The sequence below is a fragment of the Alligator sinensis genome, unplaced genomic scaffold (assembly GCF_000455745.1).
Source record: "Alligator sinensis unplaced genomic scaffold, ASM45574v1 scaffold156_1, whole genome shotgun sequence".
In the NCBI taxonomy this organism is placed as follows: Eukaryota; Metazoa; Chordata; order Crocodylia; family Alligatoridae; genus Alligator; species Alligator sinensis.
Window position 1 is genome coordinate 5,328,873 of NW_005841844.1, and position 12,144 is coordinate 5,341,016.

Consider the following 12,144-nt stretch of genomic DNA (forward strand, 5'->3'; position numbering starts at 1 on the left):
GTCTGGCATTGGTGGCTCATGTTCATCTTGGAGTCAATAATGACTCCAAGATCCCTTTCCACCTCTGTGCTTTCAAGAAGGGAACTCCCCAGCCTGTATGTATGCTGTGGATTCCTTCTCCCAAGGTGCAGCACCCTGCATTTGTCTACATTGAACCCCATCCTATTCTCATCTGCTCACTTTTGTAGTCTGTCTAAATCTAGTTGCAGCCTCTCTCTCCCATCAAGTGTGTCCACCTCGCCCCACATCTTAGTGTCATCAGCAAATTTGGACAGCATGCTTTCCACCCCCTTGTCCAAGTCGCTGATGAAGATGTTAAACAGTGCAGGCCCAAGAATCGAGCCCTGGGGTACCCCACTGTTCACATCTCGCCAAGTTGAGTACAACCCATCCACCACTACTCTCTGGGTGCACCCCATCAGCCAATTTTTTACCCATCCAACTGCAGGCACCAATACCTCAGTTGCTTAATATATTGATGAGGATGGGGTGAGAGACAGTGTCAAAGGTCCCACCATGTTGGGTCCCACCACGTTTCAGTGAGCCCCACTATGTCTGGGTTGGTGTTAGCTAGCAGGAAGGTAAGTTCCTCCTGCTTGTTCCCCATACTATGAGCATTAGTGTAGAGGCATTTGAGGCCTCCTGAAGATAAATGCACTGCCTCCCTAATCCCAGTACTACCCGGGCCCCTGTTGCTTATCTGGGTATTTGTTCTGCTCATCGTCAGTCTAGGCTGGGCTGTTCTTGTGGGTGACACTTGATTTAGTGGTCCAAGGCTTCCTCTGTCCTTGTCTTCCCCTTCCCCCGACAAGCCTAGTTTAAAGCCTGCCGGAGGAGATCAACCAACCTAGAAGAGAACACACGCTTACCTTTGGGGGAAAGGTATTATCTGAATAAGAACTGCAAGACTTTGCCCTTATTAATGTAAAGAAAATTGCACATACCAAGAAGAGAATAAAATTGCCATATAAAAATCTGTTTTAGACTTGCTTCAAATCAGGAAATTAAACCATACCCTGTAGCCTAAAGATATGCAGTACAAAACAGCATGTTGTTCCCAAACAGTAAGGGTTTAAAGCATATTGGGGCACATATTATAACTCATTTCTACAACAAAGTTCATCATGCTGCCTTTGGAGTAAGCATAATAAAGCAGAATAGTAGAACTGGCTCTCAGGCCCTGCATTAAATGGAAATTTCTGGCAAAATGCAATACTGTTCTGCACTTCACTAGCAGCACACTGCTCTCTCCTTATTCTTTATTTCCAGAAGCATCTAGTCTCTTAGGATATTGTACAGTTAAAGACCCTGAAGCATGTGTTGTTGCTGATAAAAGTGGCATTAATGGCAGCAATAACTGAGTTTCATTCCTGAATAGCTGACATGTAGTGTGTTACCACTTGTCCTCTTTCCCCTTACTCACAGCAGGAGAGATGCAATGGCAATTTAGAACATTGCTTGCAGAGTTCTGTAAGTATCCAGGGCTCTGGCCAATGAAGTCTCTCACCATTTCACCTGTTCAGTAACACCAGAGTGCAAGATGCAAAAGACTTCCCAGTACAACATAGAACTCCTAGCATAAGACTTCACTTTTACATCACTATACTTGATTGAAGCCCTGGGGAGTGGCCAGATGAGCATGCATATGTGTTTCCCTGGGGACAAAGAGTAGCAGTAAAATATGTGCCATTGTTACTTGTCTCTGGGGAACACTCGTGCACGCGTGGTTTGGTGGGTGGAAAGTTGCCCCAGGTGGGGTAGGAGAGCCTGAGGTCAGCACTTGGTCTGGCCCCAGCAGCCTTAACTAGGGTCCTGGGAGCCTCCTGGGGCTCCGGTGGCAGTGATCCAGCAGCAGGTAGCCTGGCTGGCAGCCAGAACATGGCTCTGGCCAGCCAGGCTCCAGTTTCAGGCGTGCACACTGATGCCATTGTCCTGCTTTTTTCTAGTGTGGGTTTCTTTTGGTTGACACTAGGATTTCCCAGTGACAAAAAAAGACCTCCCCCATTGCAAATTAGAAGTGTGGGGAATGCCTGCATGTGTGGTATGCGGCACCACAGATAGGTCTGCAGTGCTGCATACCACATATGTGTGCTTGCCCCTAGTGTCCTTCCCAGGAGAAGGCTACACATGAAGTAAATGAGTAAACGCTGTTCAGTTCCTAGAGGACAGAGAACTACATCACAAAACACATGACCTCCAAGGGATCATCATCTCAACAGACGCCCCTGTTGCTATCTCTGTCTGCCTTATTTCTATCCTAAACTCACTGATTTCTCTTTGGGTATTAAAGTGGAGGTGCCATGTAGGGCATTTCATACTGCTTTCATCTGAGGTATGTTTAGAAATAAAGGACTTCTTTCTGGAACTCTTTACCAGATTTTCAAAACAATAGAAACTAACTTAAATCCTCTGCTCACCAGTCTTCCCTGCTATCTTTTATGGAACTTCTGACCATCCATGTTTTCTTATGTTTTGTCACAGATAATCAGCTGCCCCCCAGTTTGGGGCTTCTTTTGCCCCCTGCCAATGGAGCAACCAAAGGCTCATTTTGTAGGTGAGCCTTTCCAGGAGTCCTCCTTTCCAGATGAAATCAAAGAAGCTGGCACATTTTAAGAGCTATAGACACCACCCTTCAACATGTTTATAAAAACAGATGCAGTCAAACTTGATGCAGTTTTATTATTCACAATTATTAGATGCAGAATTTTAAGAATTATTTTATTATAAGAAAGGATGGTGGCATGTCAAGCTCTCCAAAGTTAGGAAACATCATAATTAAAGTTGCCTGTGCAATCTTAATTCACTTTCCTACCTATTATGATGGTGTCGTTACTGCTAATTACACAATCACATATTGTTTTCATCATGGGGCACCTGTTTCATTTTGAGACCAGCATGCTATTCTTTGGGGAAATAGGATGGTGTATTGAAATTAGTCTGTTGTCTGTAGGACTGTCCTCATTTTTAGCTAAAGGGGAAAGATGCATCATGAATGAGGCAGGAGAATGCAGGGAGAGAAAATGTAGTTTTGAGTTGAAAGCAGATGAATGCAGTCCTGGAAAACTGTATTCCATATAGCCTCTGACAGTGTTCTTCAAGTATCTTTATTCAAACTTTTCACAGCAGGTCAGCTCATGTACTTGGTCCCTGTTTTGAGACTCTTTTATTGGGTTTGCAGAACAGAGCACTCACAGCTGCCCTTGAAGTCAGTGTGAATTGTGCTTGAAAATATAAAGTGCTATAGAAAACTAAGTACTCTGAAAAATCAAGTCCTAGGTTTCTCAAAATTATTTGGCCTTTTTCGTCTCAGTTCCTCAGTTTCCCATTTATACCCATTCATCTCTTAGGGAAAACAGTTCTTCAGGCTTGAGAAGCACTCAGATCCTATTGTGGTGAGTGCTGTGGACAATCTCAGGGAGAAGTTGGAGGACATAATTATTTTTTCTTCAGAGCAGAGTACGAATAGTGCATGCCAAATTAAGCCTGACATCATTCAACAAGAGGGAGGAGAAAACAAAATATTGACTACCTGTTCATTAAGCAAGTACTATCCATCCTGTCTGCTGAATGAAGCATAAATCCTGCAGACAAAATAGAATGTGATCATATTATAGACTGTACTATAATGCATACGCATAAAGGAGCTGAAATGCCAGCAACTTTTAATTCTAGAATTTTCAGACTTCTGAAGACTTATCTGATCTTAATACTGTGATTTTAGCATGGGTGTGTGCATGCGCGTGTTCTTCACAATGGATTTCAATACATATTTACATATCACTGAGGATTGGGATGAAAATGTATTTGCTATTAGTCCTGTGGATGTCTAAATATGCAACCATAACAGAATAAGGAACAAAACTTTATTTTGAGAAAGCGTTTGTAATGTATAAAATGTGAGACAGAATACTTCCATAACAACATGCAGGATCACAGTACTTTTATAGATAAAGCTGTAAATGGGATTCTCTGGTTTTACTTTTTGTATGAAAAATTCAGACTTAAATAAGGTGTCTGAACACTTCATCAAGAACTGAATTACAAGGAATGACTTAAATTACCTAATGGACAGAATGTGCAAGACCACAAGGAAGGGCACAAGGAACCTCTAAGACACCCTTTCATTGTAGCAGTGTACAAGAGAAGTCACTCTGAAGAGAAGTCACAACTGAAGAGTTGCTCTGAACATAAAAATATTTCTTCCAGAAACACTTTATATGAGACGATAAACAGTGGGCCTTACCCTTTTTTGCTGGACCGTGGAGCTAGTTGAAAATGGGCTGTGTTCCCAGGAGACATGGGCAAAGCATTCTTTGATGCTCTGGGAAGTGTTCTGTTTCCAGGAGAAGCTCCTATCCTTCAGAATTATTTTTTGGGGTTGTGCAGCCTGACAGCATTCCCAACAACCACCATCAGCCAGCATTGAACCATATAGTTACAATGAATTTTGACCTTGATTTCCTTCTTGAGTACTCTGCATGTACAGGAAGCAGAATAAAACCTACATTGTGAACTAGATCACCAAGAATGTTTTATAATATCATCTGCAGAATGAATTTCTTGCTTTGGCTTTGCCAGGAGATCGATATCAGCATGAGGGCTTAACACTAGAGAGTCATGAAGCAGGGAGGCAAGAACAGGAAAAGTCAGGACACAAGCATCCAATCTAGTATTACAAATTAGGGGAACAGGTGCAAGGAGCCATTGGTTGGGAGGCAGGGGCAATGGATCAGGAAACATATATGTGTGTGTGTATAGCACAAGCTTTTCAGAGCTGAACCTCACATCATCAGATACTATGAAACAATGCACAGAAAGCAGAGGAGTATAAGAAGGAGAGAGAAATTAGAATACAAAAAGCAGGGAGGGGAGGAGGGGGACAGCACTTGGAGAAACAAGCCGTGCCAGCTGGGGGTAATTGGGACACTGGCAGCTAGGCCCACTCCAGTAATCAGGACCAGCTGGTGGCTAAAGCCTGTTGTGCCAACTCCTGACAGTCTATACTCCTAGAGCAGCCCTCAACCAGAATAACCACAGGTGCTATCTAAATATGAAAGAGTTAAACAAAGGAGAGCTTTGCATTATCACAACCTGCTCTGTAGAGCAGTGTATTTACATATCTAGAGACAAAAGCCTAAAAACCAGCACAGATCATTCCAAAAGTTGGGTCTCTATGGCTGGCTCACACTTCCTGAGGCAAGACCAGAGGAGTGAACAAATCAGAAGGCAGTCTCTAATGATTGCCTTGGTGAGCTCATTTCTGTGCTATCAGAAACATCTTGATCACCCCTAGATATTTCTATAAATAAAACTATTACCTAGAATGTCCCAAGCTGCATATTGTTCATGAGTTTCCTTAAAGGAGGTTCCTTATTGCAAAATGGCTCTGTAGGAAACATAATACAGCCTTTTCCAGGTGAATTCCATGGGGCTGCAGTGAGGTGCTTGCTTCTCAGAACTGCCCAATGCATGGTTGAACACTCAGTATAACAGGTCCCTGCTCCTGCCTCCAGACAGGTCCACACAATATACATAATCTTTGTATGGTCACTGCAGTGGGATTGCTGCCCCAGAGCCCACCTGATCCTTTTTTCCTCCATAAAGACAGTACAATTGAGGTAGGGAAGTCCTGTTCTGTACCTGGGGAACATGATCTGGCCTATAATTAGGGATTGGCCAATCTGCCCAAGTAAGATTAGAATTAGGAAGCTGTTTAGGCCATCAAGTCCCTTCCCCTGTATTTTCAGTCAACCATTTACCTAAAGAATCCCCCAAATCTCACTTTAAGCCCTCATACATGAGTCACAAGACCTTGTAACTTGCTACAGATAAAAAGTCTAAATCCATTTGTCAATATCATCATCATCATCATAATCCTCAGCACCAGCAGAGGATTAAAAATAGACAGTTATTTAAAATAACAAAATCTCACTCCTCACCACTTTTTCTTTTCAGCTAAAACTGGAATGAATAGCAAGCACAAAAGTATTACCAAGATGGCTCTTCTCAAGGTATTTCCAACACGAACAATAGGCAGTTTGGGACATTGAAGGCAATGGTCTGATTTACAGAAATATCTGGCCCACTTTCCAAACCAAATTACCTGTGAAATATGTCTGGCTTCCAAAGTAAAATATTCAAGAGAGACTTAGCTCAGCAATAATGCATGACTAACTTTCAGCAGTCAATCTGAGGTGATTTTACAGTACAAAGTTTTTATCTGCTGCTTTGTTTTATTTCAGTTTCTTGACTTTAAACATTGTTGAAATGAAGGAATTATGAGTGGTTGTTAAGGGTGGCACTTTAATTTGACTTCAAGTTTTTCTGCTATGAAACAGGGGTCCAAACATTGTTCTTAAAGACAGTATTGTTAACCCAGGGTGCATCTACACGAGATGTTTCACTGCGGAGGTGACTAGTTAGCTCCATAGTAAAGCATCACTGTCTACATGTGCTCCTCTATTAGGTAAGAGTAAACTAATTAACTCCACTGTAGGCCTTAATTACTCCATTGCAATGCATGTGTAGATGGTGACTGGGGCTGGCTGCCCAGCTGGCTGCCTCTGCAGCATGTTGACTTGGGAGGGAGCAGCTCCAGGCTGGCAGCATTTACACATGCACCCAAGTGTGAATTACACCGGAGTTCATTTCATTGCATTAATAATTTTGTTACTCAGTTACAACAAAACTAATTTCTCCCAACAGTATTTATTTTAATCATCCCATTTAGGTTTTTCAGTTATTATATTAAGTAAATCAAGAAAAGATTCATACTAAAATTAAGTATAAAAAACTTTATGACTGACATATGCTGTAGAAGCTAAACAAGAAAGGAAAAGACTGTTGTTCAGGTAATCAAACAAAGAATAGAAGCATTTGAGAGCTTATTCAATGTAATTCCAGGGAACAAGAAAACCTTTTTTTTTAAAGGCAGGAAGAGGTAATCCTTATTGTGATTAAACATCTTTCTGATTTACTTATTGTGCTGTTTGGCCTTCTCTTCAAGGATAGAAATGGGATTGCCAACCCAAGAATTCAAAAATATATATCCGATTCTCTCAAACATTTTAAATACATATTTTGGGTTATTTTCATTTACTCCTTGCTTTTTGAGCATTTATACTTTACGCTTAAGCTTTTATTGGAAACTAGAAAGACTAGAAAATTACAGTTTGCAAAGTGGACTGAACCTTGTATCTTTCTTTATTCCCCATCTTTTCAGTTTGTATGTGTAAGCAATTTGTCATAGGTATATGTTATTGCATGAAGAGCATATTTTAGTGCAGATGAGTGGTGTCAGCATGCACAAACTGCTCAGGTACAATCTCAGCTTGGTACGTACATCCAGGTTACAGGGGTCATGTACAAGATAGACTTGCCCAAATAGACTGGTGCACACATATTGGGGGGGGGGGGGCAGGATGTGTAGGGTCCAATTTTAGGCTAGGTACAGATGTTCAAAAAGCCCAGGGCAGAAGTGATCTAAGTTTCGTGCTTTGCTCTAAATGCCCTAGGTTAGGTTGGGAGCAAACACAACACACATTTGCTGTTTGGGGGTGAGGCTGCCTGCACTGGTCAAGGCTGGCAGGTTAGTGTACTCTTGCACACCTCCCAGCAGGCTGCCAGAGAAGGCCAAGCTCAGCTGAGTTGGTGGTCACCAGCAGCAGGGCAGGAGAGTGCCCCCCCCAGCTGTGCTGGCTTGGGTTTGGGGGCTCTGGGACTGGGGCCATGCCTGGGATCACTTTGTGGGGGCCTCTGCTCCCCACCCCCCTCCATGCCCAGCTGCTACTGCCAGCTGTGTGGCTCACAGTTGCAAGGTCCTGCCTGTGCCTCTCAGTGGCTGCTGGGCTGCAAGGGGTGGAGAATGTGGGAGTGGAAGCTCCTGCTGTGTGGGCCTGGACCTGGCCACCCCAGACCTGAGTCGGCATAGCTGGGAGATGGGATGAGCTGGATGCCCTTGTATACAATTTGTAAGGCAGGGATTGTCTGGGGGCAGCAAAAGCTGAAGCAGGGCTGCTCTGTGGGATGAATAGGGTTGTTTAGAGAGGAAAGTCACTGACTCACACTAGACCACAGCAGTCCTGTATTGAAATGAAACCCAAGAGGCGCATTTACACAGAACTCTGTCTCTATAGCGATGTGCTACAGTGACGTATCTCATTGCTATGGTGACATAGTGTTGGCATCACAGTTTGGGCCGGCCAATGCTACGTTGCTGTATCAATGAGGTGCAGTAATAACTGTGCTGTAGGGGGCACATGTAGACATGCCCAAGGAGCAGGGCAAAAATGGTGGTTAAAAAGCAAAGACATGCATTTGCTACATGGCATTCCTCATTTCTGAAGTGCTAAGGAACATGCATTGGTCTTTGACTTGTGAAATGCTTTGTTTTCCTTCAGGGATAAGACTAGGATTAATTAAGGGGCAGCAAGGAATAAAGGTATGTTTGTTCCAACCTGCAGAAGCTCAGTGCTCTAGCACGGCCTTGCACCCTTAAATAAGGAAAGTCAGTATGACAGACCTGCTTCTTTCTATAATCATCACACTAATGCTCCTTTACTTTTTGTTGCTTGAACAGAAAGAGCTATTGAGGCAGCAGTGACAGTTCCCCTATTACTTTTTTTTCTTGGAAACACAAAATAAAAATAAAATCTAAAATGCTCTTGAGGATCTAAATTAGGCATTTTGATAAAGCTGATCTCAAACTTTTCCAGTAACTGTCATGGTTTGTCATCATCCTAGTACTTCAGCTCTCTTGCTTAAGCTTCCACACAGATTAGAGCATGGGCACTGGGATGTGCTGCATTGGAAAGTACATTTGTAGCACTGGGCCCCAGCACAGAGACTTGATAAAACTGTGATGGGGAGACCAGAGTAGCAGCCACAAATGATGAAGTACTGATATTTCTGTACAGTAATGAATAGTAACCACACATGTTACCATGCTTCTTTTTAGCAATACAGGCAACACCACAAAACATTTTGTTTTGTGTTCACTTCAGTGAGGTTAATGCATAGGTACACTGTAGCAATAACAGGATTCCTACATCTTTGCAGTGTCAGAACAAAAAATGACATTTTTTTAAAAGTAAAGATAATAAGCCCAATAAAACACATTGACCAGCATGAAAAATAAAGGGAAGAACAATTTTGAGTAATGATCAACATTGCTGGGATTCTGAATAGTGAAATAGTTGATGATCCTGTGCATTTTGTTCCTCAAAGCAAACTTAATCTTGTCATGGGTCTTCCTGGTTAGATCACTGTAGTTGACATTATCACTGGAGATCTCAATGCTAGTAAAACTTATGCTCCGCTTATAGTTGGAGTCAGAGCTGTTGAGGATGTCAATGATGTTAACATCTTCAGTTTCTTTGCAATACTCCTTTGTAGATCCCTGGAAGATTACAGAATGCATTCAGTGTTAGAGGGTGGGATTTGGGTATACCCTGGCTCAGTGCATCTTCTTCCCTTTGGTGGCTGCTCCCAACAGAATAAGGACTAGATACACAAATGGATATAGGATTTAGGTGCCTAATTCCTCCTGGCTGAGTTTTGAAATAAATGACTGATTCCTCCTTCATGCTGACTTAGGTGCCTAACTTTAGGGAGACCCTCCGTGAAGCCCAGAGTTGGGTACATATGTTCTAGAGACCCCTGAGATTTATGACATTCCACTCCCCTCAGGGTCTCCTACTTGTTATTTTAGACAGGTCCCCACTAGGATTGATGGCTTTATGAATCCCATTCTCAGATGTCCAACATTCACCAACTCAAGGCTGATGATTTTGCTATAGTGGCCAGGTGACTTAAATCCCTTTCTGGATTAGAGATTACCACTGCTGATGATTAAGGGCCAAAGTGGCAGAAGCCTGTGCATTGTACCTAAAGGTTTTGCCCCTGTCAATGCTCCAGGTTGATGCTGCTTTTACACATGAAATCTAGACATGCAGCAAGAGCCATTCTTCTCAATCATATCCCACTGTCATGAAGCACCAAAACATTACTTGTAGGTCTCCTGTCGAAACACTAAGCTTGCCCAGCCCTACTTAATTTATGGAAGCTCCTGGGAAACAGTCTGCTTCACAGTTGCAGGATAAAAGGGAAACAGTGCTAATGAGGATTCATGTTATGTGACTGACAAACTGGGTTTTATGCTCACCACAGAAATAAGTAATAAAACAAAAACAAAACAGTCATGCAGTTATTATTCTGTTAATAGGAAGACTACTGGATAGCCAATTCTTGAGTACCAACTCTTGTTGATCAAGCATGACCTTACTCCTTAAGACAGCTCATACCTGTTGAGGCTCTTGTGTTGCACATTTTTGTGATGAACTGTAGTGAGCAACAGCGTATTCCACCAGGGCACCAAAAACAAAACTGAAGCAGATACCAAGGTAAACGTCAATGGCCTTTATGAAACAGTTAGTTTTAGATAGTGAGGTCCGAGAGCCAATCATCAGAGTTGTCATCGACAGCACAGTTGTCACTCCTGTAAGGCAGGGAAATAAATATCTTCGTATACCATGGGAAAGCATTTCATTGGCACTGCAGGAAATACAGTACTAGATTCTTGTGCTCATTGTGGCGTTGTTTGCACAGGGAGCTGAACACCTTACAAATCCAAATCTTTCACCTACTCCTGTTTTGGGAACTTTGCACAGATGGAGACAGCAAAAAGTGCAGCCATCAACCCTTGAGAAGGGCTCCAATCACATACAGATTATGTGTTTATATAAATCGCCAGACCCTTTGCTGCTCTCTCTCTTTAGCATAGTTGCAATAGGAACTGGGCTCCTTTTGCCTTATCTCCAGGTGCTGCAAAAATGCCCTTGCTGGGAGAAGGTGCATGTGCACTATCTAACCTAATGTGACTTCTTGTGATGATAACCCCGGTGTAGGAATCTTGGTAGGTGGAGACAAGCCAGATGTGGCGGGGCAGGATGTACCTTGTTTTCTGTATCGACATGGAACCCGGGCCCTTCAGAGCTCTGGTGAACGGAAGGGAAAACTTTCAACAACAAAAACATACTCCTCCATGTGCCTTATGCTTCTCATCTGGCTCTCCTCCATGTATCAGAACAGAAGCTCAATTAGGCCCTCTTTGCTTATTGCTATTTATTTCCTGGCTAGCCTAAGGAAAGCTGTAATTTTGCTGAACATCAGAGGCCACCTGTCTGTCTGTGCCTGAAGTGCCCTTCTACAAACAGCAGCTCACCAATGCAGGTTCTTGCAGGAACTGAATCCAGGCTGATCCAAAAAGACACCCAGGACAAGATGACAAGCAGAGTAGAAGGGACGTAGGTCTCCAAAATGAAGTAAAGGACATTTCTTCGCAGTTCAAAGTGCAGAATCAGTCTTGGGTAATTGCCTATTGGGAAAGTGATGACAAACGCCAGGAAAGTAAGATTTCCATCCGGGCTGAGAAAGATTCAGACATAGCAGAGATCAAGCTGTCATCTGGTGATCTGGCCCCACTTATCTTTTATTTACCAGTATATAGCCATTTCTTAAACAAGAACAACATATAATGTAAGTTAACAATACACCCCAGCAAAAAGTATTTAAGTTATCATGCAGCTTGTTACAGGTTTTCAACCTGGATCTGTTCTTTCTTAGTGCTCTTCCATAGCCTAGAGAAGAGCTGATACTTCATAGGGATGTTGTCAGGTTAAAAGTCTGATTCACTGCTCACTAAAGGGAACAGTGGACTTTCCATTTACCTAGAAGGCCTATGGGTACTACTCCACTATATTAAATCTACAGGATCAATTCATGCTGCTTGGTAACTGCTTGATGGCAGCCAGTCTACTTTGTGTTTAGTCAGTTTGTCATGCAGCTAGCTGAGGGTGTAGTACCTGAGTTGGAAACACTGCAGGAGGTAAGTATTTGGCATTTAAACACCAGAATGTTAAAACAAGGAGGAAAAAGAAATAAAAATATAAACAGATAGAGACATTTTTCTAATGTTCTGGTGCTGCGGAGATTTTATTTCTCAGAAATGCTATGTCTCAGGCTAAGCATGATCTGACAGCTACCCTATAAATGAATAGGGCCTCAATGATATGTTTATCTATGGACAAACTCTTCACATGCTGTAAATTGATATAGGTCCATGGCTTTCCATGGTGCAGTATTAAT

At 42.6% G+C, this 12,144-nt stretch overlaps 1 protein-coding gene across 1 annotated transcript in view; it reads right to left on the reverse strand.

The window, feature by feature from the left end:
• Window positions 1–9,082: 9,082 nt before the first annotated feature.
• The window catches only part of GABRP (gamma-aminobutyric acid type A receptor pi subunit), a 37,236-nt gene continuing 34,174 nt past the window's right edge, over window positions 9,083–12,144 (reverse strand). Inside the window, exons 8-10 of the mRNA XM_006015731.2 lie at window positions 11,222–11,374; window positions 10,302–10,495; window positions 9,083–9,397 (exon numbers count right to left, since the gene is read on the reverse strand). Coding sequence (XP_006015793.2) covers window positions 9,083–9,397; window positions 10,302–10,495; window positions 11,222–11,374 — 662 coding nt within the window. The remainder of the gene's footprint in view (window positions 9,398–10,301; window positions 10,496–11,221; window positions 11,375–12,144) is intronic.